The 25,239-nt window shown below is 60.4% G+C and overlaps 2 protein-coding genes across 8 annotated transcripts; one reads left to right on the top strand and one right to left on the bottom strand.

Moving 5' to 3' along the window:
- Nucleotides 1-20: 20 nt before the first annotated feature.
- Nucleotides 21-11,546, top strand: EIF3G (eukaryotic translation initiation factor 3 subunit G). Of its 2 annotated transcripts, XM_032094629.1 has the most exons (11): nucleotides 21-113; nucleotides 897-946; nucleotides 1,220-1,312; nucleotides 1,416-1,504; nucleotides 4,964-5,023; nucleotides 6,107-6,211; nucleotides 7,325-7,514; nucleotides 8,133-8,240; nucleotides 10,175-10,311; nucleotides 10,404-10,510; nucleotides 11,427-11,546. In XM_032094629.1, exons 1-11 carry the CDS (start codon nucleotides 94-96, stop codon nucleotides 11,440-11,442), a joined length of 975 nt encoding a protein of 324 aa, XP_031950520.1. In that variant the 5' UTR covers nucleotides 21-93; the 3' UTR covers nucleotides 11,443-11,546. The 2 variants fall into 2 exon arrangements, with proteins under 2 accessions (XP_031950520.1, XP_031950521.1); XM_032094630.1 differs by lacking the exon at nucleotides 1,220-1,312.
- A 908-nt stretch (nucleotides 11,547-12,454) lies between these two features.
- Nucleotides 12,455-24,744, bottom strand: LOC116437025 (suppressor of SWI4 1 homolog). Of its 6 annotated transcripts, XM_032094554.1 has the most exons (14): nucleotides 24,643-24,744; nucleotides 23,916-24,086; nucleotides 22,783-22,884; nucleotides 21,987-22,037; nucleotides 20,940-21,110; nucleotides 19,420-19,496; nucleotides 18,244-18,351; nucleotides 17,307-17,430; nucleotides 16,679-16,757; nucleotides 14,103-14,232; nucleotides 13,888-13,958; nucleotides 13,720-13,854; nucleotides 12,944-13,067; nucleotides 12,455-12,757 (listed from the first exon to the last, which is right to left on the bottom strand). In XM_032094554.1, exons 1-14 carry the CDS (start codon nucleotides 24,658-24,660, stop codon nucleotides 12,535-12,537), a joined length of 1,584 nt encoding a protein of 527 aa, XP_031950445.1. In that variant the 5' UTR covers nucleotides 24,661-24,744; the 3' UTR covers nucleotides 12,455-12,534. The 6 variants fall into 6 exon arrangements, with proteins under 6 accessions (XP_031950445.1, XP_031950444.1, XP_031950443.1 ...); XM_032094553.1 differs by having other exon boundaries at nucleotides 13,720-13,958; nucleotides 18,244-18,348; XM_032094552.1 differs by having other exon boundaries at nucleotides 13,720-13,958.
- Nucleotides 24,745-25,239: the final 495 nt, after the last annotated feature.

The following is a 25,239-nucleotide window of genomic DNA, read 5'->3' on the forward strand; positions in this document are numbered from 1 at the left end:
CGCTTTCCCGCCCTCTCCCCGCCGGAAGTGGCGCGTGCGCGCCGGAAGTGGCGGCCGGCCTTTCCGGTGTGCGGCGTGAGGGCGGCGGAGGCGATGCCGACCGGGGACTACGAGTGAGGGGGGGGGGAACAGCGGCAACGGCGCCGGGAACGGCACCGGGAGCGGCGATTGGCGTCGGGAGCGGGGCGGGGAACCGGGATTGGCGTCCAGGATGGGTTTGGGGGTGGATCGGGAGCGGATCCGGGAGCGGCGGGGGGGTTTGGGGTGGGGTGGGGGGGGGGGGGGGCATCGGGTCTGTGGCTGTGAGGGGGGAACCGGGACCGGGAACCAGGAACAGGGACCGGGAACAGGGACCGGGAGGGGGGTCTGGGCTGGGATCCGGGAGCGGCGGCGGGGCCTGGTGGGGCTTGGTGGGGCCCGGTCGGGGGGTCCCGGGTGTGAGGCCCGGGCGGTCCCGGTTTGGGGTCCCGGAGCTCCCGGTTTGGGTCCCGGTTTGGGGTCCCACGGCCCCGGCGGGGCCTCGGGCGGGACTGTGGCCGTGAGGGGACGGGGTGGCGGGGGGGGAGGGGGGGCACAGGGACAGGAGAGACCCCCGGGAGAGGGGACACAGGGACCCTGAGGGGGCACAGGGACGGGAGGGGACCATGAGGGGGCACAGGGACCCTGAGGGGGGTACAGGGGCACCTGAGGGTGGCACAGGGGCAGGAGGGGACCCTGAGGGTGGCACAGGGACCCTGAGGGGGCACAGGGACCCTGAGGGGGCACAGGGACAGGAGGGGACCCTGAGGGGACACAGGGACAGGAGGGGACCCTGAGGGTGGCACAGGGACCCTGAGGGTGGCACAGGGGCACCTGAGGGTGGCACAGGGGCACCTGAGGCTGTTTTGTCCCGGCAGTTCCAAGCCCAGCTGGGCTGACCAGGTGGAGGAGGAGGGAGGAGAAGATGGTGAGTGGCACCTGTGGCACCCATGACACCTGCCCGAGGTGGCACCCGTGACACCTGCCTGAGGTGGCACCTGTGGCACCTGCCCGAGGTGGCACCCGAGTTCTTTGGGACAAGGAACCATTCCAGGGGCTGGGGAAGGGTGGGATGGCTCCCCCAGGTGAGGGGCACCTGTGCCCAGGGGAGGGGGTGGTTGGGTGGCACCTGAGCCCAGGTGAGGGGCACTGGTGCCCAGGTGAGGGGTACCTGAGCCCAGGTGATGCCCCCCGTGCCCAGACAAGGTGATCACCAGCGAGCTGCTCAAGGACCTGCCCCTGCCCGGGGTCCTGGGTGGCCCCTCCAGCGCCGAGGCCGAGCTGCTCAAGGGAGGTGAGGCTGGGGGGGCACCTGGGGGGAGGGGCACAGCTGGGGGGGAGGGGCACAGCTGGGGCACACCTGGGGCACACCTGGGCTCACCTGTGCCTGTCCCCAGGGCCCCTCCCATCCCCCAAGGAGGTTGTCAATGGCAACATCAAAACCATCACCGAGTACCGCGAGGAGGAGGACGGGCGCAAGGTCAAGGTGAGGGGCACGGCGGGCACAGGTGGGCACCCCTGGGCTTCCAGTTCGGGAGCTTCGGGGCTCAGGTGCTTCGAGAAGCCTCAAATTTGGCACCTGAGCCCCAAATTCGGCACCTCTGAACCCCAAATTTGGTTTCTTTGGGGTTCAGGTGCTTCAAGAAGCCTCAAATTTGGCACTTGAGCCCCAAATTTGGCTCCTCTGAACCCTAAATTTGGCTTTTTTGGGGCTCAGGTGATCCAGGGAACTCGAATTTGGCACCTGAGCCCCAAATTTGGCACCTCTGAGCCCCAAATTTGGGTTTTTTTTGGGGCTCAGGTGTTCCAGGAACCCCCAAATTCGGCCCCTCTGAACCCCAGATTTGGCTTTTTTGGGGCTCAGGTGTTTAGGTTACTTCAATTTGGCATCTCTGAGCCCCAAATTTGACACCTGAGCCAAAAATTTGGCTTTTTTTGGGGCTCAGGTGCTTCAAGAAGCCTCAAATTTGGCACCTGAACCCCAAATTTGGCACCTCTGAATCCCGAGTTTGGCTTTCTTGGGGCTCAGGTGCTCCAGGAACCCCCAAATCTGGGGTTTTTGGGATCAGGTGTTTCAAGAATTCCCAAATTTGGATCCTTTGCACCCCGAATTTGGGGGTTTTGGGGATCGATGCTGCAAGAATTCCCAAATTTGGGGCCTTTGCACCCCGAATTTGGGGGTTTTTGGGCTCAGGTGCTGCAGGAACCCCGAATTTGGGGATTTTTGGGGGCTCAGGTGCTGCAGGAACCCCGAATTTGGGGTTTTTTGGGGGCTCAGGTGCTGCAGGAGCCCCGAATTTGGGGATTTTTGGGGCTCAGGTGCTGCAGGAACCCCGAATTTGGGGATTTTTGGGCTCAGGTGCTGCAGGAACCCCGGATTTGGGGATTTTTGGGGGCTCAGGTGCTGCAGGAACCCCGAATTTGGGGATTTTTGGGGGCTCAGGTGCTGCAGGAACCCCGAATTTGGGGATTTTTGGGGGCTCAGGTGCTGCAGGAACCCCGAATTTGGGGATTTTTTGGGGGCTCAGGTGCTGCAGGAACCCCGAATTTGGGGATTTTTGGGGGCTCAGGTGCTGCAGGAACCCCGAATTTGGGGTTTTTGGGGGCTCAGGTGCTGCAGGAACCCCGAATTTGGGGGAATTTTTGGGGCTCAGGTGCTGCAGGAACCCCGAATTTGGGGATTTTTGGGGGCTCAGGTGCTGCAGGAACCCCGAATTTGGGGGAATTTTTGGGGCTCAGGTGCTGCAGGAACCCCGAATTTGGGGATTTTGGGGGGCTCAGGTGCTGCAGGAACCCCGAATTTGGGGATTTTTGGGGGCTCAGGTGCTGCAGGAACCCCGAATTTGGGGATTTTTGGGGGCTCAGGTGCTGCAGGAACCCCGAATTTGGGGATTTTTGGGGGCTCAGGTGCTGCAGGAACCCCGAATTTGGGGGAATTTTTGGGGCTCAGGTGCTGCAGGAACCCCGAATTTGGGGATTTTGGGGGCTCAGGTGCTGCAGGAACCCTGAATTTGGGGATTTTTGGGCTCAGGTGCTGCAGGAACCCCAAATTTGGGGATTTTTGGGGGCTCAGGTGCTGCAGGAACCCCGAATTTGGGGATTTTTGGGGGCTCAGGTGCTGCAGGAACCCCGAATTCGGGGATTTTGGGGGCTCAGGTGCTGCAGGAACCCCGAATTTGGGGTTTTTGGGGGCTCAGGTGCTGCAGGAACCCCAGATTTGGGGATTTTGGGGGGCTCAGGTGCTGCAGGAACCCCGAATTTGGGGATTTTGGGGGGCTCAGGTGCTGCAGGAACCCCGAATTTGGGGATTTTTGGGGGCTCAGGTGCTGCAGGAACCCCGAATTTGGGGATTTTGGGGGGCTCAGGTGCTGCAGGAACCCCGAATTTGGGGGAATTTTTGGGGCTCAGGTGCTGCAGGAACCTCGAATTTGGGGATTTTTGGGGGCTCAGGTGCTGCAGGAACCCCGAATTCGGGGATTTTGGGGGCTCAGGTGCTGCAGGAACCCCGAATTTGGGGATTTTTGGGGGCTCAGGTGCTGCAGGAACCCCGAATTTGGGGGAATTTTTGGGGCTCAGGTGCTGCAGGAACCCCGAATTTGGGGTTTTTGGGGGCTCAGGTGCTGCAGGAACCCCGAATTTGGGGATTTTTGGGGGGCTCAGGTGCTGCAGGAACCCCGAATTTGGGGGAATTTTTGGGCTCAGGTGCTGCAGGAACCCCGAATTTGGGGATTTTTGGGGGCTCAGGTGCTGCAGGAACCCCGAATTTGGGGATTTTTGGGGCTCAGGTGCTGCAGGAACCCCGAATTTGGGGATTTTTGGGGGCTCAGGTGCTGCAGGAACCCCGAATTTGGGGATTTTGGGGGCTCAGGTGCTGCAGGAACCCCGAATTTGGGGATTTTTGGGGGCTCAGGTGCTGCAGGAACCCCGAATTTGGGGATTTTTGGGGGCTCAGGTGCTGCAGGAACCCCGAATTTGGGGTTTTTGGGGGCTCAGGTGCTGCAGGAACCCCGAATTTGGGGATTTTTGGGGGCTCAGGTGCTGCAGGAACCCCGAATTTGGGGTTTTTTGGGGGCTCAGGTGCTGCAGGAACCCCGAATTTGGGGGAATTTTTGGGGCTCAGGTGCTGCAGGAACCCCGAATTTGGGGATTTTTGGGGGCTCAGGTGCTGCAGGAACCCCGAATTTGGGGGAATTTTTGGGGCTCAGGTGCTGCAGGAACCCCGAATTTGGGGTTTTTGGGGGCTCAGGTGCTGCAGGAACCCCGAATTTGGGGATTTTTGGGGGCTCAGGTGCTGCAGGAACCCCGAATTTGGGGATTTTTGGGGGCTCAGGTGCTGCAGGAACCCCGAATTTGGGGGAATTTTTGGGGGCTCAGGTGCTGCAGGAACCCCGAATTTGGGGTTTTTGGGGGCTCAGGTGCTGCAGGAACCCCGAATTTGGGGATTTTTGGGGGCTCAGGTGCTGCAGGAACCCCGAATTTGGGGGAATTTTTGGGGGCTCAGGTGCTGCAGGAACCCCGAATTTGGGGTTTTTTGGGGGCTCAGGTGCTGCAGGAACCCCGAATTTGGGGATTTTTGGGGGCTCAGGTGCTGCAGGAACCCCGAATTTGGGGATTTTTGGGGGCTCAGGTGCTGCAGGAGCCCCGAATTTGGGGATTTTTGGGGGCTCAGGTGCTGCAGGAACCCCGAATTTGGGGGTTTTGGGGGCTCAGGTGCTGCAGGAACCCCGAATTTGGGGTTTTTGGGGGCTCAGGTGCTGCAGGAACCCCGAATTTGGGGTTTTTGGGGGCTCAGGTGCTGCAGGAACCCCGAATTTGGGGATTTTTGGGGGCTCAGGTGCTGCAGGAACCCCAAATTTGGGGATTTTTGGGGGCTCAGGTGCTGCAGGAACCCCGAATTTGGGGTTTTCGGGTCGGCCCCGCCCCAATCCCGCTTTCCCGTCCCCAGATCATCCGAACGTTCCGCATCGAGACCCGGAAAGCCTCGAAGGCCGTGGCCCGGCGCAAGGTCAGGGGCGGGGAGTGATTGATCGCCGTGGGAAAAGGGATTGATTGATCGATTGATTGATTGATTCCTATGGGAATGGGAAAGGGGGTTTATTGATCACCGTGGGAAAAGGGATTGATTGATCACCGTGGGAAAAGGGATTGATTGATCGATTGATTGATTGATTCTTGTGGGAATGGGAAAGGGGGTTTATTGATCACTGTGGGAAAAGGGATTGATTGATCGATTGATTGATTGGTTCCTATGGGAATGGGAAAAGGGATTGATGGATTGATTGATTGATTGATTGATTCTTGTGGGAATGGGAGAAGGGACTGATTGATTGATTGATTCCTATGGGAATGGGAAAAGAGAGTGATTAATTGCCGTGGGAAAAGGGATTGATTGATTGATTGATTGATTCTTGTGGGAATGGGAAAGGGGATTTATTGATCATCATGGGAAAAGGGATTGATTGATTGATTGATCCACATGGGAAAAGAGATTGATTGATTGATTGATTGAATGATTCCTGTGGGAATGGGAAAATGGAGTGATTGATCACCGTAGGAAACGGGATTGATTGATTGAGTCCTATGAGAATGGAAAAAGGGATTGATTGATTGATTGATTGATTGATTCCTATGGGAATGGGAAAAGGGATTGGTTGATCACCATGGGAAAAGGGATTGATTGATTGATTGATTCCTATGGGAATGGGAAAAGGGATTGGTTGATCACCGTGGGAAAACGGATTGATTGATTGATTGATCCTCATGGGAAAAGGGATTGATTGATTGATTGATTGAATGATGCCTGTGCGAATGGGAAAAGGGATTGATTGATGCCCGTGGGATGGGGATTGATTGATCCCCCTGGGATGGGGATTGATTGATTCCTATGGGAAAAGGGATTGATTGATCCCCGTGGGATGGGGATTGATTGATCCCCCTGGGAATGGGGAATGTTTTCCTTGGGAACAGGGGATTCCCTCCGGAGCAGGGTGAGGGATTCTCTCAGGCCTGGGAGCAGGGAACGGGAATTCCCCCCCAGCCCCAATTCCGGGGATTTTCAGGCTCTTTTCCCCCATTTCCGCCCCCCCAGAACTGGAAGAAGTTCGGGAATTCGGAGTTCGACGCCCCCGGGCCCAACGTGGCCACGACGACCGTGAGCGACGACGTCTTCATGACCTTCATCACCAGCAAGGAGGTGCGGGGAGAGGGCGGGGACGGGGACGGGGACGGGGATGGGGATGGGGACAGGGACAGGGACAGGGATGGGGACAGGGACAGGGGATGGGGATGGGGACAGGGACAGGGATGGGGATGGGGACAGGGATGGGGATGGGGGCGGGGACGGGGGATGGGGATGGGGACAGGGACAGGGATGGGGACAGGGACGGGGACAGGGGATGGGGACGGGGACGGGGATGGGGACGGGGATGGGGATGGGGATGGGGACGGGGATGGGGACAGGGATGGGGATGGGGATGGGGATGGGGATGGGGATGGGGATGGGGACGGGGATGGGAATGGGGATGGGGATGGGGACAGGGATGGGGATGGGGATGGGGACAGGGATGGGGATGGGGATGGGGATGGGGACAGGGACGGGGACAGGGATGGGGACAGGGACAGGGATGGGGACAGGGATGGGGACGGGGATGGGGACGGGGATGGGGATGGGGACAGGGGATGGGGATGGGGACAGGGATGGGGACGGGGATGGGGACAGGGACGGGGATGGGGACAGGGATGGGGACAGGGATGGGGACGGGGATGGGGACGGGGATGGGGACGGGGATGGGGACGGGGATGGGGATGGGGACAGGGGATGGGGATGGGGACAGGGATGGGGATGGGGATGGGGACAGGGATGGGGATGGGGATGGGGATGGGGACAGGGACGGGGACAGGGATGGGGACAGGGACAGGGATGGGGACAGGGATGGGGACGGGGATGGGGACAGGGATGGGGATGGGGATGGGGATGGGGACAGGGACAGGGACAGGGATGGGGATGGGGACAGGGGCGGGGATGGGGACAGGGACAGGGACAGGGGACAGGGATGGGGACAGGGACGGGGACAGGGATGGGGACAGGGACGGGGACAGGGGCGGGGATGGGGACAGGGACAGGGACAGGGGACAGGTGTGCCCCCCAGGTGTGCCCCAGGTGTGCCCAGGTGTGTGTGAGGGTGTCCCAGGTGTGCCCAGGTGTGTTCAGGTGTGACCCAGGTATCCCCAGGTGTGTGCCCAGCTGCCCCCAGGTATCTCCAGGTGTCCCCAGCTGCCCCCAGGTGTGACCCCGGTGTCCCTGCAGGACCTCAACTGCCAGGAGGAGGAGGACCCCATGAACAAGCTCAAGGGCCAGAAGATCGTGTCCTGCCGCATCTGCAAGGGCGACCACTGGACCACGCGCTGCCCCTACAAGGACACGCTGGGCCCCATGCAGAAGGAGCTGGCCGAGCAGCTGGGGCTGTCCACAGGGGAAAAGGAGAAGATTCCTGGGGGTAGGAGCCCCAAATCCCGCTTTTTTTGGGAGTTTTTCCCACCTTTTCCCCCATTTCCGTGTGGGCTCCCAGAGGCTGGCGACGTTCGGGGTCGCTGTGGTGGCCCCGGGGTCGCTGTGGTGGAGCTGCCGAGCACCTGGGGCCGTCCACGGCGGAAAAGGAGAAGATTCCCGGGGGTAGGAGCCCCAAATCCCGCTTTTTTGGGGAATTTCTCCCGTTTTTCCCACCTTTTCCCCCATTTCTGTGTGGGCTCCCAGAGGCTGGCGACGTTCGGGGTCGCTGTGGTGGCCCCGGGGTCGCTGTGGTGGAGCTGCCGAGCACCTGGGGCCGTCCACAGGGGGAAAAGAAGATTCCCGGGGGCAGGAGCCCCAAATCCCGCTTTTTTTGGGAATTTTTCCTGTTTTTCCCCCATTTTCGTGCAGTGCCGTGGCTCGGCACTGGGGGACATTTGGGGTCATTGGGGTGTGGTGGCCCCGGGGTCGCTGTGGTGGAGCTGCCGAGCACCTGGGGCCGTCCACGGCGGAAAAGGAGAAGATTCCCGGGGGCAGGAGCCCCAAATCCCGCTTTTTTTGGGGGAATTCCCCCTGTTTCTCACGCTCTGCTCCCCCGTCCCCGCAGAGCCGGAGCCGGTGGCCGCCCAGGTGAGCAAGACGGGCAAGTACGTCCCGCCCAGCCTGAGGGACGGGGCCAGCCGGCGCGGGGAGTCCATGCAGCCCAACCGCCGCGGTGAGGGCACACCTGGGCACACCTGGGGGATTTGGGGACACCTGGGCACACCTGGGACACACCTGGGGGGGGTTTGGGGACACCTGGGACACATCTGGGGGGGTTTGGGGACACCTGGTGGGGGAAAACCACACCTGGGGGGCTCTGGGGACATCTCTGGGCTGCTTTTGGGGACACCTGGGCTCCTTTCAGGCTCCTTTTGGGTTCTTTTGGGTGTCCCCGGGGCTCCCCTCGGGCTCCCATGGGTGTCCCTGGTGGGTGCTGACCGTCCCGCCTGTCCCTGGGGCTCCCCTGGGTGTCCCCGGTGGGTGCTGACCGTCCGGCCTGTCCCTGGGGCTCCCCTGGGTGTCCCCGGTGGGTGCTGACCGTCCGGCCTGTCCCTGGGGCTCCCATGGGTGTCCCCGGTGGGTGCTGACCGTCCGGCCTGTCCCTGGGTGTCCCCTGGGTGTCCCCGGTGGGTGCTGACCGTCCCGCCTGTCCCTGGGTGTCCCCTGGGTGTCCCCGGTGGGTGCTGACCGTCCCGCCTGTCCCCGGGGCTCCCATGGGTGTCCCTGGTGGGTGCTGACCGTCCCGCCTGTCCCCGGGGCTCCCATGGGTGTCCCTGGTGGGTGCTGACCGTCCCGCCTGTCCTTGGGGCTCCCATGGGTGTCCCTGGTGGGTGCTGACCGTCCGGCCTGTCCCTGGGTGTCCCATGGGTGTCCCTGGTGGGTGCTGACCGTCCGGCCTGTCCCTGGGTGTCCCATGGGTGTCCCCGGTGGGTGCTGACCGTCCGGCCTGTCCCTGGGTGTCCCATGGGTGTCCCTGGTGGGTGCTGACCGTCCCGCCTGTCCTTGGGTGTCCCATGGGTGTCCCTGGTGGGTGCTGACCGTCCAGCCTGTCCCTGGGTGTCCCCTGGGTGTCCCCGGTGGGTGCTGACCGTCCCGCCTGTCCCCGGGGCTCCCATGGGTGTCCCTGGTGGGTGCTGACCGTCCCGCCTGTCCCTGGGGCTCCCATGGGTGTCCCCGGTGGGTGCTGACCGTCCCGCCTGTCCTTGGGGCTCCCATGGGTGTCCCCGGTGGGTGCTGACCGTCCCGCCTGTCCTTGGGGCTCCCATGGGTGTCCCTGGTGGGTGCTGACCGTCCCGCCTGTCCTTGGGGCTCCCATGGGTGTCCCCGGTGGGTGCTGACCGTCCCGCCTGTCCCCGGGGCTCCCATGGGTGTCCCTCGTGGGTGCTGACCGTCCGGCCTGTCCCTGGGTGTCCCCTGGGTGTCCCTGGTGGGTGCTGACCGTCCCGCCTGTCCTTGGGGCTCCCATGGGTGTCCCTGGTGGGTGCTGACCGTCCCGCCTGTCCTTGGGGCTCCCATGGGTGTCCCTGGTGGGTGCTGACCATCCCGCCTGTCCCTGGGGCTCCCATGGGTGTCCCGGGTGGGTGCTGACCGTCCGGCCTGTCCCTGGGTGTCCCCTGGGTGTCCCTGGTGGGTGCTGACCGTCCCGCCTGTCCCTGGGGCTCCCATGGGTGTCCCTGGTGGGTGCTGACCGTCCGGCCTGTCCCTGGGTGTCCCCTGGGTGTCCCTGGTGGGTGCTGACCGTCCCGCCTGTCCCTGGGTGTCCCCTGGGTGTCCCTGGTGGGTGCTGACCGTCCCGCCTGTCCCCGGGGCTCCCATGGGTGTCCCTGGTGGGTGCTGACCGTCCCGCCTGTCCCTGGGTGTCCCCGGTGGGTGCTGACCGTCCCGCCTGTCCCCGGGGCTCCCCTCGGGCTCCCCTGGGTGTCCCCGGTGGGTGCTGACCGTCCCGCCTGTCCCTGGGGCTCCCATGGGTGTCCCTGGTGGGTGCTGACCGTCCGGCCTGTCCCTGGGTGTCCCCTGGGTGTCCCTGGTGGGTGCTGACCGTCCGGCCTGTCCCTGGGTGTCCCCTGGGTGTCCCTGGTGGGTGCTGACCGTCCCGCCTGTCCGCAGCCGATGACAACGCCACCATCCGCGTCACCAACCTGTCCGAGGACACGCGCGAGACCGACCTGCAGGAGCTCTTCCGGCCCTTCGGCTCCATCTCCCGCATTTACCTGGCCAAGGACAAGACCACCGGCCAGTCCAAGGTGCCCTTGGCTACCTCGGCGGTGCCGCTGGCCCTCCTTTTTTCCCGTTTCCCGGCTTTTTATCCCCGTTTTGTTCCCTCCCCTCCCCTCAGGGTTTCGCCTTCATCAGCTTCCACCGGCGCGAGGACGCGGCCAGGGCCATCGCGGGAGTGTCCGGCTTCGGCTACGACCACCTCATCCTCAACGTGGAGTGGGCCAAGTACGGGCCACTGGCCTTGTTTGGGGGCCACTGGCCTTGTTTGGGGGCCACCGGCCTTGTTTGGGGGGCCACTGGCACCTTGGGGGGGGTCATTGGGGGTCACTGGCACCTCTGGGGCCATCACGGGAGTGTCCGGCTTCAGCTACGACCACCTCATCCTCAACGTGGAGTGGGCCAAGTACGGGCCACTGGCACATCTGGGAGGCCACTGGCACAGCTGGGAGGCCACTGGCACCTCTGGGGGGCCACTGGCCTTGTTTGGGGGGCCACTGGCACCTTAGGGGAGTCATTGTCACCTCTGGGGTGTCACTGTCACCTTTTGGGGTGGACCCAGGGGGTCCCTGATCCTGTTTTGGGAGGCCACTGTCACTTTTGGGGGGGTCATCGTCACCTCTGAGGGGCCACTGGCACCTTGGGGGGGGCCATTGTCCCTGGGAGTCCCTGTCACCTTTTGGGGTGACTTTGTCACCTTTTGGGGTGCCACTGTCACCTCTGGGGTGGACCCTGGGGGTCCCTGGCCCTGTTTGGGGTGTCCCTGTCACCTTTGGGGTGTCCCTGACCCTGTTTGGGGGTGGCTTTGTCACCTTTTGGGGTGCCACTGTCACCTTTTGGGGTGTCACTGTCACCTCTGGGGTGTCACTGTCACCTCTGGGGTGTCCCTGACCCTGTTTGGGGGTGGCTTTGTCACCTTTTGGGGTGTCACTGTCACCTTTTGGGGTGTCCTTGTCACCTTTGGGGTGTCACTGTCACCTTTGGGGTGACTTTGTCACCTTTTGAGGTGTCACTGTCACCTCTGGGGTGGACCCAGGGGGTCCCTGGCCCTGTTTGGGGTGACTTTGTCACCTTTGGGGTGTCCTTGTCACCTTTTGGGGTGTCCTTGTCACCTTTCCTGACGCCCTTCTCCTTTCCCCCGCAGACCCTCCACCAACTGAGCCGCTCCCAGTTTGCTCCAGCTGGATCCGAGTGGATCCCAGTTTGTTCCAGTTGGCTCCCAGTGGCTCCCAGTTCAATAAAGCCCCAGGTTCTGGTCACCGCCCCCCCGTCCCTGTCCCGGCTTTTGGGCTCATCCTGAAGTTTCCAGCTGGGAAAAAACCGGGAATTCTGGTGGAAAAGGGGAAATTCCTGGTCAAAAAAAAAAAAAAAAGGGGATTTTGGGGGCTGGAAAAACGGGAATTTCTGCTGAGAAAAAACTGGGATTTGTAGTTGGAAACTGGGAAATTCCTGGTAAGGAAAAAAAGGTGATTTGGGGTAGAAAAAGTGGGATTTCTGTTGGAAGAATGGGAATTTTGGTGGAAAAAAGGGAAATTTCTGGCAAAAAAAAAGGGGGACGGGGGGGAGAATTTCTTTTGGGAAAGGGCAGAAAGTGCGGATTTTTGGTGGGGAAAAAGGGGGATTTGGGGCGAGAAAAGAGGGGTTTGGGGTAAAGAAATGAGATTTTGCTCTGGAAAAAGGAGATTTTGTGTAGGAAAGAAAGGATTTAGGGTGGGAAAAGCGGGATTTCTGCAGGAAAAAGGAGGTTTGGGGAGAAAAAGAGGGATTTTGGGGTGGGGAAAGGGGGGTTTTTCCTGGAAAAAGGAACCACACGAGGCCCTGGGGGTGGAGCCGCCTTTAATCCGCTCTTCCCGGGTGGGGGAGGGGCCGCAATTCCCGGGCTCCCGACCCCAAATTCCAGCCCCGGCAGCTCCTGGAAGCTGCTCCAGTTCCCACCGGGCATTTTGGGGATTTTTTTCCCCCATTTTAGGGGTTTTTCCCCCATTTTTAGGGTGTTTTTTCCCCATTTTTTGGGGTTGTCTCACGTGGGGTTTGGGGGGGTGGTTTGGGGATCCCAAAATTCCTTCAGGACACCCCAAAACTCCCCCTGGGGACCCCAAATTCCTCCTGGGGGATCCCAAATTCAGCTTGGGGATCCCATAATTCATCCTCAAGACCCCAAAACCCCCCTGGGGGGATCCCAAAATCCATCCCAGAGACCCCAATTCCCGATCCCGGCCGGACTGGGGGAGTCCCAAATTCCCCTCCCCCCCTCAGTTTTTCCCTTTCCGGGCCCGTCCCGGCCGATGGAAATTTGGGGTTTTCCTGAGGGTCAGGAGCTTCCCACGGCCCCTCCTCGGCTTCGGGGCCGATTTGGGGTTTTTAGGATGTCCTGGGTGGGATTTGGGGGTTCCCCGTTGGGATCTGGGGTTTTTAGGACGTCCTGGGTGGGATTTTGGGGTGCCTTGATGCGATTTTGGAGTGCCAGGGTGGGATTTTGGGCTTCCCCCTTGGGATTTGGGGGTTCCCCGTTGGGATTTGGGGTTTTTAGGACGTCCTGGGTGGGATTTTGGGGTGCCAGGATGGGATTTGGGGGTGCCTTGATGCGATTTTGGGGTTCCCCGTTGGGATTTGGGGGTCCCAGGTTTCCTGGGGTGGGATTTGGGGGTTCTCCGTTGGGATTTGGGGGTTCCAGGGTGGGATTTGGGGGTGTCCAGGGCCCCCTCCCGGCTCTGCCTCCGTCGTTTCCGGGCTCGGGGAGCGCCCGAGGGGCTTCGCTTCCTCTTGGAGCGGCTTGGGAACAGATCTGGGGGGAAAAAACGGGAATTCAGAGGGGAAAAAATGGGAATTGGGAGGAAAAAAAGGGGGATTTGGGGTGCCAGGATGGGCCCGGAAGTGTCAGAGCGTTTACTTTGATCCGAAATCACGGGAATTCACGGAATTTTGCGTCATCAGCCACTTCCAAGGGGGAGGGGAAGGGGGGATCGGGCCCAGCCCTCCCCAAAATCACCTGGAAACCTCCAAAATTCACCTTTATCTGCCCCAAAATCACCCGGGTCCCCCCAAACTCACCCTTATCACCCCCAAAAGTCACCTGGAACTCCCCCTAAATCACCTGGACCCCCCAAAACTGACCTTTATCCCCCCCCTGAAATCACCTGAACCCCCCCTAAACTCACCTGGAACCCCCCAAAACCCACCTGGAAACCCCAAACTCACCCTTATCCCCCCCAAATCACCTGGATCCCCCTAAACTCACCTGGAACCCCCCCCCCCAAAATCACCTGGATCGCCCAAAATTCACCTTCATCCGCCCCAAAACCACCTGAGACTCCCCAAACCTCACCTGAAAACCCCAAATTCACCTTTATTCCCCCTAAACCCACCTGGAAACCCCAAATTCACCTTTATTCCCCCCAAAGTCACCTGGACCCCCCTGGAGCCCCCCCAGCCCTCACCTGCGTCGGGCTCCTCCCCCAGTTCCTGTCTGTAGTACTCGGCCTCGTCCTCGTCCGACGGCTCGGCCTCACCTGCCCCAGGTGTGCCGGGGTCCTCGGCGCCGCTGTCACCGTCCTGGGCACCTCCTGTGCCACCTCCTGAGCCGCCTGTGCCACCTCCTGTGCCACCTCCTGTGGCACCTGTGGCACCCCTGGCTGCGCTGGGCCCGGCCCGGCCCATCCCGGCCAGGCTGCGCTCCCTGGGGGGACGGAGAGGGGAGGGACAGGTGAGGGGGGACGGGTGAGGGACAGGTGAGGGGGCACCTGGGGATGGACCTGGCCAGGCTCCCTCACCTGGGAGCCTCCTGCCACCCTCACCTGGCCCTGGCACCCCTGGCTCTCACCTGTGCCGCAGCCGCTGCTGCCGTTTCCGCTCCAGGTCCTGCTCCTGCTTCCGGCGCCGCTCGGCCCTGAGCTGCAGCCGCTGCTCCTTCCGGGCCAGCAGCTCCCGCAGCTCCTCCTCACCTTTGGGGGCTGGGCAGGGAGAGACACCTGAGCACACCTGGGCACAGCTGGGATACACCTGGGCACACCTGGGATACCCTCACACACACCTGGGCACACCTGGGCACACCTAGGATACACCTGGGCACACCTGGGATACCCTCACACACACCTGGGATACACCTGAGCACACCTGGGCACAGCTGGGATACACCTGGGATACTCTTAACACACACCTGGGATACACCTGGGCACACCTGGGGTACACCTGGGGTACACCTGAGCACACCTGGGCACACCTGGGATACTCTAACACACACCTGGCATACACCTGAGCACACCTGAGCACACCTGGGCACACCTGGAATACTCTAACACACACCTGGCATACACCTGAGCACACCTGAGCACACCTGGGCACACCTGGGCACACCTGGAATACTCTAACACATACCTGGCATACACCTGAGCACACCTGAGCACACCTGGGCACACCTGGGATGCCCTTACACACACCTGAGCACACCTGGGCACAGCTGGGATACACCTGGGATACTCTAACACACACCTGAGCACACCTGAGCACACCTGGGCACACCTGGGATGCCCTTACACACACCTGGGCACAGCTGGGCACACCTGGACAGGTGAGACCCCTCCCTCATGTGTCACCCAGGTGTGTCCCTCTCCCATCCCAGGTGTGTCCCCTCCATCCCAGGTGTGTCCCCCCCATCCCAGGTGTGTCCCCTCTATCCCAGGTGTGTCCCCTCCATCCCAGGTGTGTCCCCTCTCCCATCCCAGGTGTGTCCCCCTCCATCCCAGGTGTGTCCCCTCTCCATCCCAGGTGTGTCCCTCTCCATCCCAGGTGTGTCCCCCTCCATCCCAGGTGTGTCCCCCTCCATCCCAGGTGTGTCCCCTCTCCCATCCCAGGTGTGTCCCCCTCTATCCCAGGTGTGTCCCTCTCCATCCCAGGTGTGTCCCCCCCATCCCAGGTGTGTCCCCTCTCCCATCCCAGGTGTGTCCCCCTCCATCCCAGGTGTGTCCCCTCTCCATCCCAGGTGTGTCCCCCCCATCCCAGGTGTGTCCCCCTCTATCCCAGGTGTGTCCCTCTCCATCCCAGGTGTGTCCCCTCTATCCCAGGTGTGTCCCCTCTCCCATCCCAGGTGTGTCCCCCTCTATCCCAGGTGTGTCCCTCTCTATCCCAGGTGTGTCCCTCTCTCCCCTGTCCCAGGTGTGTCCCTCTCTCCTGTCCCAGGTGTGTCCCTCTCTCCCCTGTCCCAGGTGTGTCCCTCTCTCCCCTGTCCCAGGTGTGTCCCCCTCTATCCCAGGTGTGTCCCTCTCCATTCCAGGTGTGTTCCCTCCATCCCAGGTGTGTCCCTCTCTATCCCAGGTGTGTCCCCTCCATCCCAGGTGTGTCCCCCCCATCCCAGGTGTGTCCCCTCCATCCCAGGTGTGTCCCCTCCATCCCAGGTGTGTCCCCTCTCCATCCCAGGTGTGTCCTCTCCATCCCAGGTGTGTCCCCCTCCATCCCAGGTGTGTCCCCCCCATCCCAGGTGTGTCCCTCTCCATCTCAGGTGTGTCCCCTCTCCCATCCCAGGTGTGTCCCTCTCCATCCCAGGTGTGTCCCCTCTATCCCAGGTGTGTCCCCCTCCATCCCAGGTGTGTCCCCTCCATCCCAGGTGTGTCCCCTCCATCCCAGGTGTGTCCCCTCTATCCCAGGTGTGTCCCCTCTCCCATCCCAGGTGTGTTCCCCTCTATCCCAGGTGTGTCCCCTCTCCCATCCCAGGTGTGTTCCCCTCTATCCCAGGTGTGTCCCTCTCCATCCCAGGTGTGTCCCTCTCCCATCCCAGGTGTGTCCCCTCCATCCCAGGTGTGTCCCTCTCCATCCCAGGTGTGTCCCCCCCATCCCAGGTGTGTCCCCTCTATCCCAGGTGTGTCCCCCTCCATCCCAGGTGTGTCCCCTCTATCCCAGGTGTGTCCCTCTCCATCCCAGGTGTGTCCCCTCTCCCCTGTCCCAGGTGTGTCCCTCTCCCATCCCAGGTGTGTCCCCTCCATCCCAGGTGTGTCCCCTCTATCCCAGGTGTGTCCCCTCCATCCCAGGTGTGTCCCTCTCCATCCCAGGTGTGTCCCCTCCATCCCAGGTGTGTCCCTCTCCATCCCAGGTGTGTCCCCCTCTATCCCAGGTGTGTCCCTCTCCATCCCAGGTGTGTCCCTCTCCCATCCCAGGTGTGTCCCCTCCATCCCAGGTGTGTCCCCCCCATCCCAGGTGTGTTCCCCTCTATCCCAGGTGTGTCCCCTCCATCCCAGGTGTGTCCCCCTCCATCCCAGGTGTGTCCCTCTCCATCCCAGGTGTGTCCCCTCCATCCCAGGTGTGTCCTCTCCATCCCAGGTGTGTCCCTCTCCATCCCAGGTGTGTCCCCTCCATCCCAGGTGTGTCCCCTCTCCCCTCCCAGGTGTGTCCCCTCCCCACACTCACCCAGCCCGTGGTACAGGACGTTGCCCTGGCCCAGCCCCTCCTCCACCTTCACCAACTGCAGCGTCAGCCGGGGCCCGATCTGGGGGGGGGACACGGGGCGGACACGGGGGGGACACCCCGGTGAGACGCGGTGGCACTTGGCACCCCACCCCCACCCTGGGGTCCCCTCGGTGTCCCCAGTGTCCCCCCAGTGTGTCCCCGGTGCCCCCAGTATCCCCCCAGTGTCCCCCCTGTGATGACCCAGTATCCGCCCAGTGTCCCCCAGTGTTCCCCCAGTGTCCTCCAGCGTCCCCCCAGTGTCCCCACTGTCCCCCAGTGTCCCTAATGATGTCCCCATTGTCCCCCCCAGTATCCCCCCAGTGTCAGTATCCCCCCAGTGTCCTGTCCCCCCCAGTATTCCCCAGTGTCCCCAGTCCCCCCTAGTCTCCCCAGTCTCCCCAGTCCCCCCAGTGTCCCCCAGTGTCCCCCCAGTCTCCCCAGTGTCCTGTCCCCCCCAGTGTCCCCCCAGTATCCCCCAGTGTCCCCAGTCCCCCCAGTGTCCCCCAGTCTCCCCAGTCCCCTCCAGTATCCCCCAGTGTCCTGTCCCCCCCAGTATCCCCCAGTATCTCTCCAGTGTCCCCAGTCCCACCTCGGTCAGCCTGACCGCGCTCTGTTGTGTCACCGCGTTCCCGCGCCCGGCGCAGTTTTGGGGCAATTCCAGCACGTTTTGGGTCCCGTCGGGCTCCGCTTCGCTCTCGGACAGGGCGACGCCCCTGGGGGGGGAGGGGAGGGGCCGGTGACACCGCGGGGGCCCAGGGGACGTCCCCGGACACGGCCCCGAGGTGTCCCCGAGGTGTCCCCAAAGTGTCCCCAAAGTGTCCCTGAGGTGTCCCCGAGATGTCCCCAAGGTGTCCCCAAGGTGTCCCCAATGTCCCCCGATGTCTCCAAGGTGTCCCCATTGTCTCCAGTGTCCCCAGAGTGGCCCTGAGGTGTCCCCAATGTCCCCAAGGTGTCCCCAGTGTCCCCCCCGATGTTCCCAAGCTGTCCCAGATGTGTCCCCAATGTCCCCAAGCTGTCCCCGAGGTGTCCCCAACGTCCCCAAAGTGTCCCCAAGCTGTCCCTGACATGTCCCCGATGTCCCCCACTATCCCAGACGTGTCCCCGAGGTGTCCCTGACGTCCCCAATGTCCCCGAGGTGTCCCCGAGGTGTCCCCCCAAGGTCCCCCTGATGTCCCCGAGGTGTCCCCCCAAGGTCCCCCTGTGATGTCCCCACCTCGTGAGCAGCTCGCTGATGTCTCCAAGGTCCCCAAGGTGTCCCCAAGGTCCCTGAGGTGTCCCCACCCCGTGAGCAGCTCACTGACGTCCCCAAGGTCCCCCCCAAGGCATCCCTGATGTCCCCGAGGTGTCCCAGATGTCCCCAAGGTGTCCCTGATGTGTCCCTGATGTCCCCAAGGTCCCCCCGAGGTGTCCCCGAGGTGTCCCCGAGGTGTCCTCACCCCGTGAGCAGCTCGCTGACGTCCCCAAGGTGTCCCCAAGGTGTCCCTGATGTCCCCAAGGTCCCCCCAAGGTCCCCGAGGTGTCCTCACCCCGTGAGCAGCTCGCTGACGTCGTCCGCCCGGCTCAGGTCGGGGAATTTCTCCTGGAGAAGCTTCCGGAGGCCGCGGCTGAGCCCCACGGGAACGACCTTGATGCTGCTGGGATTGGGGCAAAACCACGGGAATTTGGGAAAAACGGGAACGTGGGAACGGGGAAGGAGCCTGACACTGCTGGGACTGGGGGAAAATCGTGGGAATTTGGGAAAAAAATGGGAAAAGCACGGAGAAACGGGAATGGGAATGGCACTGGCAGTGCTGGGATTGGGGGAAAACCACGGGAATTTGGGAAAAAGGTGGAAGGATTGGAGAAAAACGGGAATGGGGAATGGGAAGGACACTCACAGTGCTGGGATTGGGAACGGGAACCCTGCAAAGAACAGGAAAGGAACGGGAATGGGGGGAAAAAAGGGAAAAGGGGGAGAAAAGAGAAAAGAGGGAAAAAAGGGAAAAGGGGGGAAAAAAGGGAAAAGGGGAAAAAAAAGAGGGAATGGGGAAGCGGGATGGAAAAACAGGGAAATTGGGAGGGGAATTTGGGGGATTTGGGATGGGAATTTGGGGGATTTGGGAGGGGAATTTGGGGGATTTGGGAGGGGAGTTTGGGAGGAGAATTTGGGGAATTTCAGAGGGGAATTTGGGGAATGTGGGATGGGAATTTGGGGGATTTGGGAGAGGAATTTGGGAATCTGGGATGGGAATCTGGGGGATTGGGGCCAGGTTTGGGGAATCTGGGAGGGGAATTGGGGGATTTGGGAATTTGGGAATCTGGGACGGGAATTGAGGGATTTGGGCCGGGTTTGGGGAATCTGGGATGGGAATTGGGGGATTTGGGACGGGAATTGGGGGATTTGGGACAGGAATTGCGGGATTTGGGACGGGAATTGGGGCATTTGGGACGGGAATTGGGGGATTTGGGATGGGAATTGAGGGATTGGGGCTGGGTTTGGGGAATCTGGGATGGGAATTTGGGGGATTTGGGACAGGAATTGCGGGATTTGGGACGGGAATTGCGGGATTTGGGATGAGAATTGGGGCATTTGGGACGGGAATTGGGGGATTTGGGATGGGAATTGAGGGATTGGGGCTGGGTTTGGGGAATCTGGGATGGGAATTTGGGGGATTTGGGACGGGAATTGGGGATTGGGGCCGGGTTTGGGATCCCACACTCACTAATGGCGGAATTCCAGGAGCTGGGAGTCGGCGTCGTAGGAGACGAGGACGCAGCGACGGATGGAGTTGAGATTGACCTGGAGAGGGAAAGAACGGGGAAAATGGGAGAAATGGGAATGGGGGAGAGGAAAAAAGGGGAAAAAAAGGGGGGGAAAAGGGGGAGAAAAAAGAGGGAAAAAGGGGGGAGGGAAGGGAAATAGAAGGGAAAAAAAGGGGAAATAAAGAGGGAAAAAAGGGGAAAAAAAGGGGGAAAAAGGAGGGGAAAAAAGGGGGGAAAGGGAAAAAAAGGGAAAAAAGGGGGGGAGGGAGGAAAAAAGGGGGGAAAAGAGAAAAAAGGGGGGGAAGGGGGAAAAAAGGGGGGAAAAGGGGAAAAAGGGGGAGAAAAAACGGGGGAAAAAAGGGGAGAAAAAAGGGGGGAAAAAGGGGGGAAAGGGGGAAAAATAGGGGAAAAAAGGGGGGAAAAAGGGGGAAAAAAAAGGAAAAAGGGGAAAGAAAAATTGGAAGGAAAAGGAAAAGGAGGAGAGGGAAATCGAAAGGAAAAAGAAAAAGGAAAAAAGAACAGAGAAGAAAAAGGGGAACAAAAAAAAGGGAAAAGAAACAAAAAAGGAACAAAAAAGAGCACAAAAAAGGAGGGAAATGAGGAAAAAGGAACATTCCCAGGCCCGGCCTTTCCCGGACCCCTCTCCCCCCTTTCCCGCCCCTCCCCCTCTTCCCAACCCCCCCCAGATCCCAAATCCTCCCTTTTCCTCTTCCCCGATCCCAAATCCTGCTTTCCCCCATTCCCAAATCCCAAATCCCTCCCCCTTTCCCCATTCCCAGCCCCCAAATCCCGACTCCCTCCTTTCCCAAATCCCGAATTCCCCTTTCCCTGTTCCAAATCCCCCTTTCCCTATTCCTAAATCCCAAATCCCCTTTTTTCCCAAATCCCCGTTTTCCCCCATTTCCATTCCCAAATCCCCCCTTTTTCCCCCATTCCCAAACCCCCTTTTTCCCCCATTCCCAAATCCCAAATCCCCTTTTTCTCCCCATTCCCAAATCCCAAATCCCCTTTTTCTCCCCATTCCCATTTCCAAATCCCCCCTTTTTCTCCCCATTCCCAAATCCCAAATCCCCTTTTTCTCCCCATTCCCATTTCCAAATCCCCCCTTTTTCCCCCCATTCCCAAATCCCAAATCCCCTTTTCCCTCATTCCCAGCCCCCAAATCCCCCCTTTTTCCCCCATTCCCAATCCCAATTCCCCTTTCCCCCAATCCCAAATCCCCCTTTTCCCCCAATCCCAATTCCCCTTTCCCCCAATCCCAAATCCCCCTTTTCCCCCATTCCCAAATCCCCCTTTTCCCCCATTCCCAAACCCCCTTTTCCCCCATTCCCAAATCCCCCTTTTCCCCCAATCCCAAATACCGCTTTTCCCCCAATCCCAAATCCCCTTTACCCCCAATCCCAAATCCCCCTTTTTCCCCAATCCCAAATCCCCTTTTCCCCCATTCCCAAATCCCCGTTTTTCCCCCTTTCCCGCTCACCCTGTGCACGTTGAGGGCCGGGAACATTCCCTGGAACATCCCGGCCGTGAGCTTCACGTGGATCTGGGGCGTCCCGAAATTCCCGAGCACCAGGAGCGGGGGGTGCCGGAACTGCTGCTCGTGCATCCGGTGCCGCCGCAGCGCCGACACCACGTCCCGCACCAGGGAGTACTGGGGAGGGGGGAAAACAGGGATGGGAGCCTGGGAAATCCCAAAAAAATCCACCCCAGAATCCCCAAAAAACCCCAGAATCCCCAAAAAACCCCATCCCAAAAAACCCTGCACGTCCCACACCAGGGAGTACTGGGGAGGGGGGAAAACAGGGATGGGAGCCTGGGAAATCCCAAAAAAATCCACCCCAGAATCCCCAAAAAACCCCAATCCCAAAAAACCCCATCCCAAAAAAAAAAACCCATCCCAAAAAACCCCGCACGTCCCGCACCAGGGAGTACTGGGGGGGTGGGAAATGGGATGGGAGCCTGGGAAAATCCCAAAGAAAACCACCCCAGAATCCCAAAAAAACCCATCCCAAAAAACCCAGCACGTCCCACACCAGGGAGTGCTGGGGCGGGGGGAAACATGGGAATGGGAGCCGGGAAAAGCCTGGAATTCCCACTGGAATCCCCAAAAAGACCACCCCAGAACCCCAAAAAACCCCAATCCCAAAAAAACCCCAATCCCAAAAAACCCCCACGTCCTGCACCAGGGAGTACTGGGGGGGTGGAAAATGGGATGGGAGCCTCGGAAAATCCCAAAAAAATCCACCCCAGAATCCCAAAAACCACCCCAGAATCCCAAAAAAATCCCATCCCAAAAAACCCCCCAGGTTCTGGATCAGGGAGTGCTGGGAATGGGGAAAAACCAGGATGGGATTCCAAAAAATCCCCGGAATTCCCACCGGAATCCCAAAAAAACCCCACGAATTCCTTAAAAACCCTCAGGGATCCCAAAAAAAACCCCCCCAAACCCTCCCAGCCTTCCCAAAATCCCAAATCCCCCCAAAGTGCCCCAAATCCCCCAAATTCCCCAAATCCCCCAAATTCCCACCTGCAGCACTTTGAAGGTCAGGGTGGGACCCCCCGGCAGGCGGAAAATTTTCTGGGAAAAGAGGAAAAGCTTCAGCGGTGGGAAAATGCCGGGAAAATTCCAGAAAAAATTACGGGAAATCCTGGGAAAATCCCAGGAAAAATCCTGGGAAAATCCTGGGAAAAATTCTGGGAAAAATCACGGGAAAATCCCGGAAAAATCCAGGAAAAATCCTGAAAATATTCCGCAAAAATCCAAGGAAAAGCCCAGAAAAAATCCTGGAAAAATCCTGGGAAAATCACAGAAAAATCCCGGAAGAATCCCAGAAAAAAACCAGGAAAAATCCTAGAAAAATCCTGGGAAAAAAACCTGGAGAAGTCCAGGAAAAACCCCGGAAAAATCCTGGAAAAAATCTCAGGAAAAATCCCAGAAAAATCTGAGAAAAATCCCGGAAAAATCTGAGGAAAATCACAGAAAAAATCCTGGAAAAATCCCAGGAAAAATCCTGGAAAAAAATCCGGAAAAATCCTGGAAAAAATCCCAGGAAAAATCCCAGAAAAATCCCAGAGAAATCCCGGAAAAAATCCTGGAAAAATCCAGGAAAAAATCCCAGAAAAACCCCAGGAAATGCCAGGAATCCAATTCCCAAATTCTCAAATAATTCCCAGCTCTTCCCTCCCCTTTTTTCCCCGTCTGGGAGGGGCCGGGAGCCCGAGGATTTGGGAATTCCAGCCCCTCCCGGGGACCCCCAATTCCCGAATTCCCGGATTCCCGAGCATTCCCTGGAAATCCCGGCCCGGACTGGCCCCGGACTCACGAGGTTGATCCCGGTCTGGGATTTGCTGAGCACCAGGAACTGGGAGACTCCCAAAGGCCCGGCCACGGCCACCAGGTCCCGCAGGGAATTGCTCCGGCGCACCTGGAAAACACCCGGAATTCCTGAGGGAAAAAACCCGGGATTCCTGAGGGAAAAACCCGGGATGCCTGAGGGAAAACACCGGAATTCCTGAGGGAAAACCTGGGATTCCTGAGGGAAAACCTGGGATTCCTGAGGGAAAAACCCCCGAATCTCCTGAGGGAAAACACCCGCAGTGCTTGAGGGGAAAAACCCGGATTCCTGAGGGAAAAAACCCCGAAATTCCTGAGGGAAAAAAGCCAGAATTCCTGAGGGAAAAGCCCGGAATTCCTGAGGGAAAAAACCCCGAAATTGCTGAGGGAAAAAAACCCGAAATTCCTGAGGGAAAAACCCCGGAATTCCTGAGGGAAAAAACCCGGAATTCCTGAGGGAAAAAAACCCGGAATTCCTGAGGGAAAAAAACCCAGAGTGCCTGAGGGAAAAAAACCCGGAATTCCTGAGGGGAAAACCTGGAATTCCTGAGGGAAACCCCCTGGAAACCGCAGAATTCCTGGGAGGAACGGCCCAATCCCAGTAACCCCAGTGCCCATCCCAGTAACCCCAGTAACCCCAGTGCGCATCCCCGTAACCCCAGAGCCCATCCCGGTAACCCCAGTAACCCCAGTGCCCATCCCAGTCCCTCCCAGTGCCCCCAGTGTCCCTCCCAGTGCTCCCAGTCCCTCACCTGCAGGTTCCGGGCCGTGTCGGGCTCCAGGACCCGCCTCAGGTCCCTCACGAGGCTCCGGACGCTCCCGGTGCCCCAATCCCAGTAACCCCAGTGCCCATCCCAGTAACCCCAGTCCCTCCCAGTGCCCATCCCAGTCCCTCCCAGTGCCCCCAGTGTCCCTCCCAGTGCTCCCAGTCCCTCACCTGCAGGTTCCGGGCCGTGTCGGGCTCCAGGACCCGCCTCAGGTCCCTGACGAGGCTCCGGACGCTCCCGGTGCCCCAATCCCAGTAACCCCAGTGCCCATCCCAGTAACCCCAGTCCCTCCCAGTGCCCATCCCAGTCCCTCCCAGTGCCCCCAGTGTCCCTCCCAGTGCTCCCAGTCCCTCACCTGCAGGTTCCGGGCCGTGTAGGGCTCCAGGACCCGCCTCAGGTCCCTGACGAGGCTCCGGACGCCGCTGCCGGGGCGGCCCCGCGGGAACACGAACGAGTGCGGGGCGGAGCCGAACCCGAGCTCCGCGCGCTCCCGAGCCCGCGCGCGCTCCCGGCGCTGCCAGCGGCTCTGCGGAACACCCGGAACGGGAATGCTGGGAGCGACCCCAAAAATCCCGGGAATTCCCGCGCCTGGGAATGCTGGGAGCGACCCCAAAAATCCCGGGAATTCCCGCGCCTGGGAATGCTGGGAGCGACCCCAAAAATCCCGGGAATTCTGAACCCCCCCGATCCCGATTTCCCGAAGGAAAAAGGAGCAGAGGCCCCGAATTTTGGGAATTCCGAGCCCGCCAATCCCGATTTCCCGAAGGAAAAGGAACAGAGACCCCGAATTTGGGGAATTCCCACCCCCAAATCCCCTCTTTTCCCCTCAGGAGCGGCCGCAGACCGCAAACGTTGGGAATTCCGGCCCTCCCCCACACCCGATCCCACTTTTCCCCCCACGATTCCCAAAATTTTGGGACCTCAAATCCCCCCCCTCCGGGCCCATTCCCGCTGCCGCCGCCTTCCCCCCGCCGTTCCTGACCCGCCGCCGCTTCCCTGAGCCTCCCAGACCCCCATTTCCCCTCGATTTTCCCGGTTTTCCCCGCTTTTTTTCGGGTTTTTCCCGGTTTTTCCTTCCCGACCTTCCTGGGCCGCCCCATCCCGGCGCTTCCACGCGGCCTCCGCTACTTCCGGTGTGTCCCCCCCGGGCCTTCCGGCCACTTCCTACGTGTCACTTCCGGGCGCTCCGGGCGCGAAGTGTTTCCCGAACCTGAGTTCCGTCTGTTTTGTTCCCGCCCCAAAATCCCCCCAGGGGCCCCCAAAATTTCCCCAGGGACCCCCAAAACCTCCCCGGAACCCCCCGGGAACCCCCCAAAGCGCCCGGTGCGGCAGTGAGAGCGAGGCGGCGGCTGTGGGGGGCAGCTTTAATGGAGACACCCCCAAAGACGCCCCCAGCTGTGGTAGAGCCCCCTAAACTCCCCCCAAATTCAGGACTCTGACCCCTCCCCATTTTTGGGGATCCCCCTCACAAGGTGAGACACCTGAGGACACCCAGGCTCAGCTGAGACCCCCCCCAAAAAACTCCCGAAATCGCCCCCAAAAAACCCGAAATCACCCCCAAATCCCCCGAAATCCCCCCGAAACTCCCCCAAAAGCCCCGATTTCAGCCCAAATCCCCCCCAGGACCCTTCCAGGGACCCCCAGCCCCCCAAATTTTGGGGTGCCCTCAGACGGGGGTG

Source organism: Corvus moneduloides, chromosome 32 (genome assembly GCF_009650955.1).
Source record: "Corvus moneduloides isolate bCorMon1 chromosome 32, bCorMon1.pri, whole genome shotgun sequence".
NCBI lineage: Eukaryota > Metazoa > Chordata > Aves > Passeriformes > Corvidae > Corvus > Corvus moneduloides.